We start from the raw sequence: 13,962 nt of genomic DNA, 5'->3' as shown, positions 1-13,962 counted from the left end.
GTATTATTTGCCCCACCTTCTCACCCTCTTCGCCGCTCTACCTAAATTATTTCAATTGAATTCAATTGAATTCTGATATGTGTTAATTGAGTTTCTAAAGTCTTCGTCTATGGCAGCCTCCTTGCTAACGACGTCGTTCCTGCTCCATTTTTCTTCTTCCCCAACCAGTTAGTGTCTCTCTCGCTCTCACACCGGTGAATCTGAAAAAAGAGGCACCACACCGTCGCAACGAATCTGAAAAAAGGGGCAGAGCTGCAAAGGTAATTTTTTTTTCTGGTTTGATAGCTGGGAACAGATGTGGTACTGTGAGCATTTTTAAATAGGTGGCACATCCTTGTCATTTTGTGGTATTTTAATGCAAACTCTTGTTCTGTTATCTTTAGTTTCTAATAAATAGTCTTGTTATGTAATAGAAAAAATATTACAATTATACCTTCCTAGAAGCTCACCATGTGCTGCCATGATCTGATTTAATTTGAAAAGTTGTACTGTTTATGTATCCAATAATAATATTCATCTAAAAATCAAAGCTGAGATATTTTTCTGATAAGAATCCTTTATTCCTTCAAACGTCTGAATTTGTTGTTTCCTTCATGTTTTTAATACTTTAATTGAAAGAACCATGTCTATATGAATCTTATCTGAAATACCCATCACTAATAAGTAAATAATTTTGTGGACATTTATTTTTCGATTGGATATTGGTAACCATGCATTCAATCAAGAAAAGCTAATCTTTGCTGTCAAAATGAGTTAGTCAACTTATTAAACAGATTATGTGTGCTATATAATACCTCTAAATAGATTAGCTTGCTGTAAAGAGCATCTCTACGGGCAATGAGTGTCTTTGACTATCCACTTTCTCTAATTATGAGATATGATCGATAAAATAAACCTTGAAAATGCACCAGATTGGTTACAATATTTTTTTTTTGCACCAGTTCAGGTTGGAAGAATTTTGGTGATAGAGAAATTGAGAAAAGATAAGCTTGAAGGTGAGTTTTATATACTCTTACTTTTACTTTTGCACCATGGCTCAACTGGCAGCCATGGTTATGAAAATACCATATTTAGATAAGCATGTATCTAGGTGCTTTTAGTTTTGCACCATGGCTCATCTGGCAGCCATGGTTTTGTAACTAGATAAGCATGTATCTAGGTAGTTGATATGGAGAGTAGGTTGGGGAATGGCTCGTTCCATTCCATTTGTTGTTGTGGCGATGGCTTGGAGCCGACTATATGTGCTATGTGTGTTTGTGTTGTGTATTTCCTTGCTTACATTTCAAAATATTTTGATTATGTTATCATGAATGTGTTCGGCAAAGTGCACCCTGGTGTGTGACTGTGGAATAGCACCCACCTTAGAATATCATAAATAAAAAATAAAAGTACATCGCGAGCTTTAAAACATGGTTTTAGTAACTGAGAAAATGTAATAGAAACAATATTACAATTATACCTTCCTAGAATATTTGTCAGCTAGTTATGTAATAGAAAAAATATTACATATTACAAGTTATTATTATGAGTGCCACATGGAGATTGGTAGGAGCTTCTCTCTTTCTTTTACAAGTCATAAAAAAATAATCATTAACTAAGAAAGTTATTCAAAATTTTAGGTGATAATATAAGCAAAAATTGTAAAGGATAGATATACATTTAATTGTAAAGGATAGATATACATTTAACTTTAACTAGATGCGTCACATTTACAAGATCTTTGCCTTCTTCTTGGCAGTAACTTTTTGCCCTCATTGCCAAGGCGTGAACTTTTCTGTACGTATGTTGTTAAAAATTATCATCTGTATAATAATAATAATAATAATAATAATAATAATAATAATAAAGCGAACTAATTCAATATTTGGACAGGATCAATGTATCCAATTATTAATTTTGTTACAGTATTTTATAATTATTTATTACATCATTATCTAGATAAATTATTTGATATTCACTATTGTATAGGTCTTATTATGGTTACTAATTAATTATTTGATATTATTTTAACTATTTAGGTACATTTTGTGGTTAATTAAGGAATTGGTAAAATGGATAAATTATGGATGTCAAAGAATAGATTATCACAAGAGTATGAGGACGGAGTCGAAGCCTTCTTGAATTTTGCAATCCAAAGTGGTTGTGATGCCAACTTAATCACGTGTCCTTGTGCAAAGTGTGCTAATACTAGGAAGTATAAACGTAGTGTCATTAAAGGACATATAATAATGAATGGTATGGACATGACATATAAGAAGTGGATATGGCATGGTGAAGGACGAACACCATCTCAACCAACACATGATACTAATCGGGGTGGGCAAGGGGATACGAGATGTAGTGTTGATGAGGAGCCAATAGATATGATTCACGATGCGTATGATGTCTATGAAAATAACCCAACCCATTTTCAGATGTTGCTTGAAGACGCTGAAAAAACCTTTATATCCCGGTTGTAGTCAATTTACCAAGCTATCTGCCACCATTAAATTGTACAATTTGAAGGCGAAACATGGTTGGAGTGATACTAGTTTCAATGATCTATTGAAATTGATAAGAGAAATGCTCCCTGAAACCAATTCCATGCCTTTTTCTTTGTATGATGCAAAGAAAACCTTAAGCACGCTAGGATTAGATTATGAGAAGATTCATGCCTGCCCTAACGACTGCATTTTATATCGGAAGGAGTATTTAGATTCAAGTGATTGCCCTACATGTGGGATGTCAAGATGGAAGGTGAATAAGAAAGGTAAGGCTATGTCTGGAGTGCCGTCGAAAGTCTTGTGGTATTTTCCTCCAATACCAAGATTTCGGAGAATGTTTCGTACTCGGGAAATTGCCAAAGAGCTAGTTTGGCATGCGGATGAAAGAAAGCGTGACGGTAAATTGCGTCATCCAGCTGATGCACCGGCTTGGAGATTAGTAGACAACAAATGGCCCGATTTCAGGAACGAACCCAGAAATCTTAGATTAGCTTTAGCAGCCGATGGTATGAATCCACACAATATGATGAGTTCTAACTATAGTTGTTGGCCTGTCGTACTTGTCACATACAATTTACCTCCATGGTTATGTATGAAGAGAAGATTTATGATGCTAACTCTATTGATTTCTGGTCCCAAGCAACCCGGGAATGATATTGATGTATACTTGGCACCCCTAATTGATGACTTGAAAGAGTTATGGGAGGTGGGGATCCAAGCATATGATGCTTATCGTGATCAAAGCTTCACACTTAAATCTGTTCTACTATGGACAATCAATGATTTTCCTGCCTATGGGAACTTGTCGGGATGTTGTGTTAAAGGGTATAAAGCTTGTCCAATTTGTGCAGATAAAACTCATTCTAAATGGCTACCGCACAGTAGAAAAGTATCTTACACTGGGCATAGACAATTTTTACCTGAATCTCATCCGTACCGAAGGCAGAAGAAAGCGTTTGACGGCGTACAAGAGTTGCGTGCTGCCCCAAAACCTCTAAATGGCAGAGAGGTTTTAGAAAGAATGCAAGCATGCAAATGTGTGTGGGGAAAAACGAAGGGTATAAAAGTATCAGTTGAAGGCAATTCCAAAAAGAGAAAGAAGAAGGAATCAGCTGTGCCTTCCGTAGAGAACTCATGTTTCAAGAAGAAGTCAATTTTCTATGAGTTAGAGTATTGGGAACATTTACATGTTCGTCATATACTCGATGTGATGCACATTGAAAAAAATGTGCTGGAAAGTCTAATCGGTACACTGCTAGATATTCCTGGAAAAACGAAGGATGGAATTGCTGCGAGAATGGACTTGGTACACATGGGTGTGAGGAATGAGTTAGCACCAACTACGGTTGGGAAAAGAACATGTTTGCCTCCTGCATGTTATACACTTACTAAAGAGGAGAAGCGCAAAGTCTGTACTTCATTTCTTGGAATGAAGGTTCCCGAGGGATATTCTTCAAACATTAGTAAGCTGGTATCCATGAAGGACCTGAAACTTGTAGGACTTAAGTCACATGATTGCCATGTGATGATGCAACAATTGCTTCCAGTAGCTATTCGTGGTGTTTTGCCTAAGCATGTAAGAATTGTCATTACTAGGATGTGTCTGTTTTTTAATAATATATGCAACAAAGAGATAGATGTGCCTATGTTGGAAGAAATTCAGAAGGAAATTGTTACTACATTGTGCCTGCTTGAGAAGTACTTCACACCGTCATTTTTTGATATAATGGTACATTTAACTGTGCATCTTGTGCGTGAAGTTAAATTGTGTGGTCCAGTTTGGTATAGATGGATGTATCCTTTTGAGAGATACATGAAAATCTTGAAAGGGTATGTACGAAATCGTCATCGACCTGAAGGGTGTATTGCCGAGTCATATATTGTCGAAGAGGCTGTTGAATATTGCTCGGAATACTTATCCAATACGTACACAATTGGAATCCCATCTACTAATCTTAAGGACGACGTGACAGAATCTTCATCAAGACCTACGGTAAAAGTAATCAGTGATGAAGAATGGGAGCAAGCTCATCGTTATGTGCTAACAAACGATGAGCAGATTGATCCCTATATTGAGTAAGATTGTACTGCCTAATTCAATTTATCAATTCAGTTTACAGTGATAATATATCTCACAATCTAATATCCCCTATAGGGCACACAAGGCAGAATTGATTAGAATGTTTCCTAAGAAAGCTAAGATGAAGAAATGGCTTCAAGAGGAACACAATAGGCTTTTTATTGGGTGGATGCGTGAGCAAGTAAGCTTTCTATAAAAAACGATTATTGTTTATGTCATTAAAAATTAGTTTACATTATTCTTTAATTTGTTTGTAGGTTTCAAAGACAACTATGGATGCTAGATTGAAATATCTTTGTTTTGGGCCTAGTAAACGCGTCACAGAATATGCAAGTTACACTGTTGATGGTTTCATTTATAATACATGCAAACGTGATGATGTTAGAGTGACTCAGAATTCTGGAGTTAGCATAAAGGCAGATGTCATGCAAGTGGCTAGTTCGAAAGATAAGAATCCAATTGTTTCTGATATGTTATTTTATGGAAGAATTGAGGAAATATGGGAGCTTGATTACACTGCATTTCGTGTTGTAGTGTTAAAGTGTAGTTGGGTAGATAACAACATTGGCGTAAGAGTGGATGATTCTGGCTTCACCCTAGTTAATTTGAATAGATTAGGGTACAAGTCAGATTCATTTATATTGGGTAATCAAGCTAAACAAGTGTTCTACATTCAAGACCCTGAAGATGAAGAATGGTCTGTGGTTCTTGCTAGTCCCAATAAACGATATACTGAAATAGTCAATCGTGATGATATGGGAGACATTTCGATCCAACTGCAAGGTTTTTCAAAAACAGTGCCTGTAGTTGATACAAGTAATGCGTCGGATGAAAATGAACCACCATGCGTGCGTGAAGGCTGTGATGTTATTTGGGTCGATGATGCTAATATGTAGTTTGGTATGGTGTGGAGTGTAGAGAGGGAAAAACAGAGATAAATGAGAAAGAAATAATGCAATACAAGAAAGTAAATGGCTACTGCATTTTCTAAGATATATAGCTGATTTGAACTTTCTTTCATTTGCTAAGATACTAATTCATTCGGTGCTAATGTAATAATTATTTGTTGAACAGGACTTGGATTATCATGGATTCAAAGGATGGTGATCCTTCTGCCTCAGAACCTTCTACAAATACAACTTTAACTAGCAGGGCCAAAAGGGGAAGGGTATGTCTGACTAAGGTTGCTCAGCGAAGGGCTAAAGGGGAAATCAAACATGTTGATTTCAATGCTCGCGGACAACCAGTGGGCGACACAGCAGCTGAATTACAAAGTTACATTGGCCTACTTACACGTGATCACGTGAAGATAAACATTAAGAAATGGAAAGAAGTCCCACAAGATGTCAAAGACCTAATTTGGGATACAGTCAAAGTAATTCTCCTGAAAATACTTATTTTTAAGTTTTTACTGTTGTCCAATTTTGTATAATTTTGTTTTTATAATGATGATGTAGTCTTCTTACGATGTTCCCGAGCAATGGAAGGCTGGTTGCATGGAATCTGCTAATTCGAAGTGGCGAAGCTGGAAAACTAGAATGTACAATGACTTTATTGTACCGAATCAAGATGATGCTTCAAAGTTGCATGAACCGCCACCGGGAAGTGGCATTCTGCCATTAGATTGGAATCAATTTGTAGTCCGCCGCATGTCGTCTGAATTTAAGGTACATAAGTTCATATCTATACATTTTAGTGAATGTTGTACTTGTCTACTATATCTTGTGGAAAATCAGTTGAGGCTAGAGCACGTGCATTATCAGATAGGATACTTGAGGCTACGTCAAATCAGTTGGTATTCGTTCCTTGCAACGTAGGGTAAGTAAACATGTAAAATGTTGAAGCTTCTAAGTTAGTAGTTAGTGTAGTATATCATGTCTTCGCCTACTAATTCAATTTTTTTATAAAATAGTAAGCATTGGATTCTGACAATCATTGATTTTGAGAAAGATCGTGTGTTTTTGATGGACCCAATTTCTCATCGGAATCGCGATACGACATGGAAATCCATCGTTGACACGTAAGTCTTAAACTTTAACTAATCATCTCTATAATCGGTTTTTATAGCTAATATGAACTGCCTTATTGACTATGCTATCAAGTGCGATGAACCTTGTTAATGCACGCAAGGGAAAAAAATTCAAGAAATCGGCAAGTTGGGATGTAGTTAAGGTATGTATAATTTGCTATTTAGTACTCAGGGCTTTAAACTTAACTAAGCTTTAGTTTGTTTGTTTTTTGGGTGGATAAAATATATGTTTTCATTGTATATTGCAGGGACCTATCCAGCCTGATTCGAACCAATGTGGATTTTATGTCATGAAGTTCATGAAAGATGTCATCGCACACTATAGCCTTGATGCCCCCACGTCTCTGTCATCAATGGTAAGTAAACGTTATACTCTTGATTATTTAATTTTCTAATAGATGGTAAGTAAATGTAATACTCTTGATTATTTAATTTTCTAACAGAACATTTGTACTTATTACTAAAGAATATTTATGTACATATTTCTGTTATAGTTTAAGAATGTGAAGACGTATACTCTAGCTGAAATCGATGAAATTCGTGAGGAATGGGCAACGTGTGTGATAAAGCACGCCTTTGATTGATCTTTAGGTATGGCACATATATGTTAATGTATCATAGTTCACTTGAACGCTTTTTACTATCTTGGTTTTCTTTTATTTCAAGGTGTGCATATATATGGCAGGTGGATATTCAGTCCGTGTTTTGAAGAAGCAACGATTTCAATGATTTTCTTGTAAATTAGTCAATATGTCTACATATATGGCAGCGTTTTGTTATTTATGTAGAACATATATGACAAGACTTGTTTGGATGGTTATATGTAGCACTTACATCTTTGGATGCTATGTTATCTATGCTAATATTATTTTGTTAATGTTATTTTATTATTTCAATTTATTTATTCATTTTTAGACATAATAAAAGAAAATTTGAGAATAAATACAGAATTTGCAGGAAAACCGTTATCTATAATAGAAAATCGTTATCTATAATGAAAATAGACAACACAATTCGAACCATTCATAACGGATGCAAACTGTAATGTAAAACAACGATAACGAAAAGTAACCGTTATGTAAAACACAAAAAACCGTTATTTATGATGAAACTAGATAACGAAATTTAAACAATACATAACGATTATAATACTGTTATGTATAATAAAGATAACGTAAACAAACCGTTATGTATCGCAAACTAGAACGTTATCTATAATAACTTGAATATGTAATCATAACGGTTTTTATGATCTTTAATAACGGTGGTGAACGTTATCTATGACTGTTATAGATAACGGATAAAATCCGTTATCTATGACTGTTATAGATAACGGATAAAATCCGTTATCTATTAGGGTATATAACCGTTATCTATTAATTACAAAGATAACGGTAAAAACCGTTATAAAAAGTCGAAAAATGCGATAACTATGATGGTGAAAAAAATAAAAATTTCCAATACATAACGGTAAAAAATATTAATACATAACGGTATAAACCGTTATGTATAAGTGTTAAAGATAACGGTTTTATATCGTTATGTATGAGCGCATATACCGTTATCTATACTACTATACATAACGGTTTAAAAACCGATATGTATGACCGTGTCATACATATCACCACTATACTTATCGGTTTTTTGGTCTCATAGATAACGGATTTTATCCGTTATCTATGAGCGTTTTTGTAGTAGTGATCATCATGCATAATATATGATAGTAGAAGATGAACAAGATACCTACCCAAATTATTATGATCCAACAAATTTTTTATGGATACACTTACAAAAGTACAAATAGAAGATGATGAACATTTCCACTATTCCACTGAATGTATTGTGAAACTTGTCTGCTTATATGATAAAGATTAACTTCGCATAGAGAAGCTCATAGGGCTATTCAAGATGACTTGATTAAGCACATATGGGAAAATTTTCGAACTGACAATTAAATATGTAATTTATATTTTTTTAGTTGTATTTTTAAGTTTCAAGTATTGTAGTTTGATTTATTTTATTTCAATTATGTGTTTAATTCTTGTAATCTTCATTTGTGATTAAGTGAAGTAGCAATTATAATGCATGCCAATGTTTAATTTTAATATGATTATAAATAAAAAAAATAAAATATTTTAATAAATATTTTATTTTTTAAATATACTCCTCCATCTGTCCCATTGTAAGTGGCGGGTATACCACTTTGGACCGTCCCATTATAAATGACGGATTTTCAAAAAAAGAACGAATTAGAGACTTAATTAAATCCCTAATCAAAGCCCAATTAAAGAGCCCACCTATTCTAACCGTAGTTTGAAATAATATCTTATTTTAGAGATACTAGATAATTAAAAATAAAATGAATCACTAATATTAACATAAATTTATATTATATATAGAAGAGAAGTTTTTTCCCTCCACTTTTTTCCTCTTTTTTTTTTTCCTCTCTTCTCTCACTAATTTTTTCATTATTTTTCTCTATTTTTATATAATTTCATTATTTTCTAAACATCATCAAATTTGATTTATGAGAAAAAAATATTTAATATAAATATTAAATATAAGTTCATGAAAAAATATTTAATATGGTATAAAAATCATCAATAATGAATTTAAAACGAATAATTGTGAAAACTTTAAAATATTTTATTTTCTCTTTCTTTGTTAAAATTTTGCAACTTTTTTATTTATGTTTGTGTATAAAAATATTTATTTATTTATTACAACGTGTAATTCTCTATAATAATAATGTGTAATGTTAATTTTCATTACAAATACTTTAAAATTATTTAATAATTATAATCATCATTACACTTTATACAAAATTGAAAATTAATATTTTCAAATTTGTGATTTTATTGAACAGTTGACGTGAATTATTTTATTTTATTTTTAACACATATTTTGCATATTATTTTTATTTTCATTTTATTTAATATTTATACTTCTTTCTTTATAAATATCGTTTAATTTCGACATTTACCGTGCATCGCATGGATGGACGTACTAATTATATTAAGTTGTGGGTTTAAATGTATATTTTATTAAAAAATTTGATTTAGATTGGATGAGTGCGTGGATAGTGTTATGCCCAAAAGCTCATGAGTTAATAGTGTGAAGTTAGGTTTGGTCCTGAATTGAGAAATAAGAGCCCATTGCGATGAGTGGGCCAGAATTACGAAAGCACGTTCACAATACCAACGGGTCGGATCCTCACGAAACCCGCGAGCCGCGGCGTTTTCATCAAGAAAAGAATATCAATTTCTTCAACTACCTAATCCATACCATATTAATTGTCGGCGATCGGTGAGGACACGTGAAGTTTTTCTCCATCGAAAACCTTGATTCTCTTCTCCACAAACACTGAGCTCCAACAATGGCGGGGGTGCCGATGAAGGTTTTCGGTTGTTTTCTCTTTGCTCTGTGTCTACTTGTGCCTTTGATTTCCGCCAAGGCAACTGACGTTAATTATTGCGGTGTGTTTTTCTTCTTCTCACGCCGATTTAAATTCGTCGCTCTCTCCAAAACTTCGATTAGTTGACTTCTGAAGTATACTTCAGTTTTTGTGCTTATATTTTGATCTTTTAACGGATTCTGAATTTCTGATTTTCTTCCTTTTGTTCCTAGTGTTTTTTTCGGTTAGGGTTTTGGGATTTCTCGGAAATTGATTAGTTGATCTGATTTTCCCTATATGCCGATTGCCCCGTAAACTGTACTCGATCGGTTATGATCACGCCTGAGTGATTATTTCTTGTGAAATTGACTTATTGAAGTTGGAGTGGACTGTTAGTCAATTCGTTGACCAAGAGGGAGAGGGCTAGAAAGAGAAGATAGCTGTAGAATTGCTCACTGTTAATCGGTAGAATGCCCGTCTTGGTGGCTGAAATTGCATGCGCCAATTTTTATGCATGTTTCGATGCGGTATCTGTAATCTGCTTATAGCATAGCTTTAAGCCCTAAGGTATCGAGTTGCCTAATCATGCATCCATGCTTCATGTTTGCTTTCATTGCGTGTATTCTCATGTCATATTCTAGTTTTGTTCGAAAAGTTGGGCATTTTGTGCCCCTTGATCTGTCGTATTTTGGTGTTTATTGATTACATATTTAGACATCGGTGCAAGGTTTTTGGGAAAGTAAATTTTTTCCTTTGATATCATATGCTCCAAATTGAATATTCTCTTTTGCCTTATTTTTCATTTTGTTTTTCTACTTTGGGTAATAAATTGCAGATAAGAAGGCTAATTATATTGTCAAGGTGAATGGACTCGACATAGATCCATATCCAATTTCCAAAGGCAAAAATACCACGTTCGCAATTTCTGCAACTACTGGTAATTGCTTTTTTTATATTCCTTTACATTTTATGATGATGTATGTGCTGTGATAAACATAAGTTCTGGTGCGGATTTTTTTCCAGCAATTTGTACATTGTATAATTGTTCCTGCATACTCTTCATGACGCGCGTTTCTCCCCCTTAAATGCTTATAAATTTAATGGCATATTAACCCTATTCAAGGATGCCAGTTGCTTAATTTAACTCCAATTTTGTTTCATTGGTTGCCATGTGATTTAGATCTTGAGACAGCAGTATTGTTTGCCAAGCTGGTTATATTGCCACTGTTTTAGGGTATAGGGGAAAGAAGATGGGACTGCAACTTTTACTTGCTATCTTTTTGCATTTTGGTTGTCTTGGGATCATGCATAACTTGCTTTCCGGACAGAGTAGTTTTGGGATGTGTTACTTCGCAGATGAAATTCGTGGATAGTTCTATATCTTTTAATGATGTTGTTTGCTCATATATATTAACACAATGTTGGTTGTATTGTCATTTTTTTTTTTTTTTAAACTTGTGTGAAATAATTTGGATTAACTAAAATCCTTATTGTCCATCCACTTCCTAAGAACTGTTCACGTTACCGCTACTTTAAATAGTCTTTAAATGTCAGAGGCATCACACTGCTCTATTGATTTCAAACTTTGTACTAAATATGTTTATTGATTCGATTCAGGTCAAACAATCACTGGTGGGAAACTCGTGATTGATGTTTCATATTTTTGGTTTCACGTCCACAGCGAGGATCGTGATCTCTGTCAAGATACTTCATGTCCGGTAGATGTTGGTGATTTTATCGTCTCTCACACCCAGGAATTACCCGGATACACCCCACCTGTGAGTCATTTACTCTATCTTCCTCCCGAGTTTCTTATTACAGGAAACATCATCAAGTTCTAGAACACGTCGTATTTGTTGTATATATAGCCATGCATCTCTACATCTAATTTACACGTTTTTATTCTGTTGTATTACTTGCAGGGTTCGTACACTCTGACAATGAAAATGGTGGATGGGAACAACAACCAGTTGACATGCATTACAGTTGACTTCAGCATCGGTTTCATAGCAGAAGAGAAGTTGGCTGATATGTAAATGCTCGAGAATATTCCTATATTTCCTGGCTTTAATGTATAGAAGACTTGTTTCTATGTATGATGTCCGAACCCTTTCACGTTTGAGTATCTGTGTATGTACGCCGACGGTAAAGACTTTTAATAAATTTTAGATCCCCATTTTCTGGTTTTGGTTGATTCTTGATAGTATATAACTATTTGAGTGCCTAGGATTCAAAATATATATTTTCCATCATCTTTTTGCATGTTCCATCGGGTGAATAATTTTATGTTGGCCAGGATGGAAAGAATTTTTGGGCAATTTGTTTTCCCTCCTCTCTATTTTAGTTCATTGATAATATTATTACGAAGTATTAACATGAAAAAGGATAAAATAAACTTTTTTTTGGAATTAAAAAAAGGTGAGGATCTCTAAAATGTGATACTCCCTCCATCCATTAAGGAGGTGATTGGTTAGAGTGACAAGGCATGATTAATAAAATAATTCATCTTAATCAAGTGTTTAGTTTTCATGATTGTGACCGTGATTTTCAAAATTGGGTGGGTTATGTAAGAGTGAAAATTTAAATGTCCTATTCCTTACGTTATATGTGAAAAATGCCCTCTTTTATAAACATAAGCATTTTATGTTATATTCTTTAAATACTCTTTGATTTGATGGGTTTGCTTGTTTTTTTGTGAAAGTCTAGCACATTTGACCGATTTGACAGCTATCAGTCATAAGTCAACGATTTGACAACTATCAGTCAATAATACATATGACCGGTGGATGGCTAGATCATGTGTTCGGTCGAACGAACACATGATTTCACCGAGCAGACACATGATTTTATCACCCAAATCATGTATCCGCCCAGTGAAATCATATGTCTGCCCGGCCGGACACATAATTTTACTGGCCGGACACATGATCTACCCACTCAGATCATGTGTCCGGCCGATAAAATCATGTGTTCGCCCGGTAAAATCACGTGTCCGCCCAGTTGGACACATGATCTAGTCAACCACCGGTCATATATACTCTTGACTGATAGCTGTCAAATCGGTCAAATGTGTAAGACTTTCACAAAAAACCAAGCAAATCCATCAACATTAACACATACTTAGTGCATAAAATGAGTGATTATTTATCACCCCAAAATTGGGTGGATTATTTAATCACTCCTCCAGTCTTATCAATCCTTTTTAATCTCATCCACCAAACCAAACACCCTAAAATATAACATTTTTTATGGGCATAAGTTTTAATAAAGTTGGTGATGATTTTTATGCAGTTGATAAATGGTCCATCATTTTATGAGATGTGTGGTTGGGATTGAATTTGATGTGATTTTTTTGTAAAAGAAGTATTTGTAAGGATAAAAGTTAAGGAAAATATGTGGTCATATTCTAAAAAGAAAAGTGTCATACTTTTAGTAGACGCCAAGAATGACAAAAGTGTCATATTTTTCGTGGTCGGAGCGAGTAATGTTTTTTCATTTTTCTTTGTCATTCATTTTTTTTATGGGTTAATTGCCCATAAAATACTGAACTTTCGTCCAATTCTAATTTTGCACGCAAACTTTGAACTGTAGCGTGATAATTACTAAATTTTAGTTTTTATCTGATTTTGTTACTAATCCAAATTCCGGTCAAATATCAGGCTAAATATTTGACATGACGTATCTATTGTTAATTTCTTATTAAAAAAAAAAGAACACAAAGCAAATGACCCAAATTGTCAATAACTTAATATATATTCTCACGTTTAAATCTATTTTTTTCTAGTTCACTATTGCACAACTGATTACTCCAATATATAAAATAGAAGTCATTCAAATAATATAAATATATATAGTTTATATAAAAAAATCTTTAGATAATGAAAATTTAATATTTAGCTAAATAAAATTTTGATATATTAAGTTATTGATAACTAAAATATTCTTTTGCTGACACACCTAAATTCAAAGAACCCCC

The 13,962-nt window shown here is 33.9% G+C and overlaps 2 protein-coding genes across 2 annotated transcripts; both read left to right on the top strand.

The window, feature by feature from the left end:
* The first annotated feature begins 128 nt into the window (after positions 1-128).
* Positions 129-7,469, top strand: LOC131002042 (uncharacterized). Its single transcript, XM_057928713.1, has 8 exons — positions 129-260; positions 947-995; positions 6,300-6,381; positions 6,476-6,583; positions 6,666-6,735; positions 6,841-6,948; positions 7,087-7,183; positions 7,278-7,469. Exons 4-7 carry the CDS (start codon positions 6,528-6,530, stop codon positions 7,174-7,176), a joined length of 324 nt encoding a protein of 107 aa, XP_057784696.1. The 5' UTR covers positions 129-260; positions 947-995; positions 6,300-6,381; positions 6,476-6,527; the 3' UTR covers positions 7,177-7,183; positions 7,278-7,469.
* A 2,258-nt stretch (positions 7,470-9,727) lies between these two features.
* LOC131002041 (uncharacterized) lies at positions 9,728-12,162 on the top strand. Its single transcript, XM_057928712.1, has 4 exons — positions 9,728-10,068; positions 10,822-10,923; positions 11,604-11,764; positions 11,909-12,162. Exons 1-4 carry the CDS (start codon positions 9,969-9,971, stop codon positions 12,020-12,022), a joined length of 477 nt encoding a protein of 158 aa, XP_057784695.1. The 5' UTR covers positions 9,728-9,968; the 3' UTR covers positions 12,023-12,162.
* The last annotated feature ends 1,800 nt before the right edge of the window (positions 12,163-13,962 follow it).

This window comes from Salvia miltiorrhiza, chromosome 8 (genome assembly GCF_028751815.1).
Source record: "Salvia miltiorrhiza cultivar Shanhuang (shh) chromosome 8, IMPLAD_Smil_shh, whole genome shotgun sequence".
Taxonomy (NCBI): Eukaryota; Viridiplantae; Streptophyta; class Magnoliopsida; order Lamiales; family Lamiaceae; genus Salvia; species Salvia miltiorrhiza.
Note: the sequence above shows the minus strand (reverse complement) of the source record. Positions and strands in the feature narration are given on the sequence as shown.

Coding starts and splice junctions, on each gene's coding strand:
- LOC131002042 (XM_057928713.1), top strand. CDS start 6,528: ATGGACCCAATTTCTCATCGGAATCGCGATACGACATGGAAATCCATC. Junction 6,736..6,840: donor CAAGTTGGGATGTAGTTAAG/GTATGTATAATT, acceptor TGTATATTGCAG/GGACCTATCCAGCCTGATTC. Junction 6,949..7,086: donor CCACGTCTCTGTCATCAATG/GTAAGTAAACGT, acceptor TTTCTGTTATAG/TTTAAGAATGTGAAGACGTA.
- LOC131002041 (XM_057928712.1), top strand. CDS start 9,969: ATGGCGGGGGTGCCGATGAAGGTTTTCGGTTGTTTTCTCTTTGCTCTG. Junction 10,924..11,603: donor CGCAATTTCTGCAACTACTG/GTAATTGCTTTT, acceptor GATTCGATTCAG/GTCAAACAATCACTGGTGGG. Junction 11,765..11,908: donor TACCCGGATACACCCCACCT/GTGAGTCATTTA, acceptor TATTACTTGCAG/GGTTCGTACACTCTGACAAT.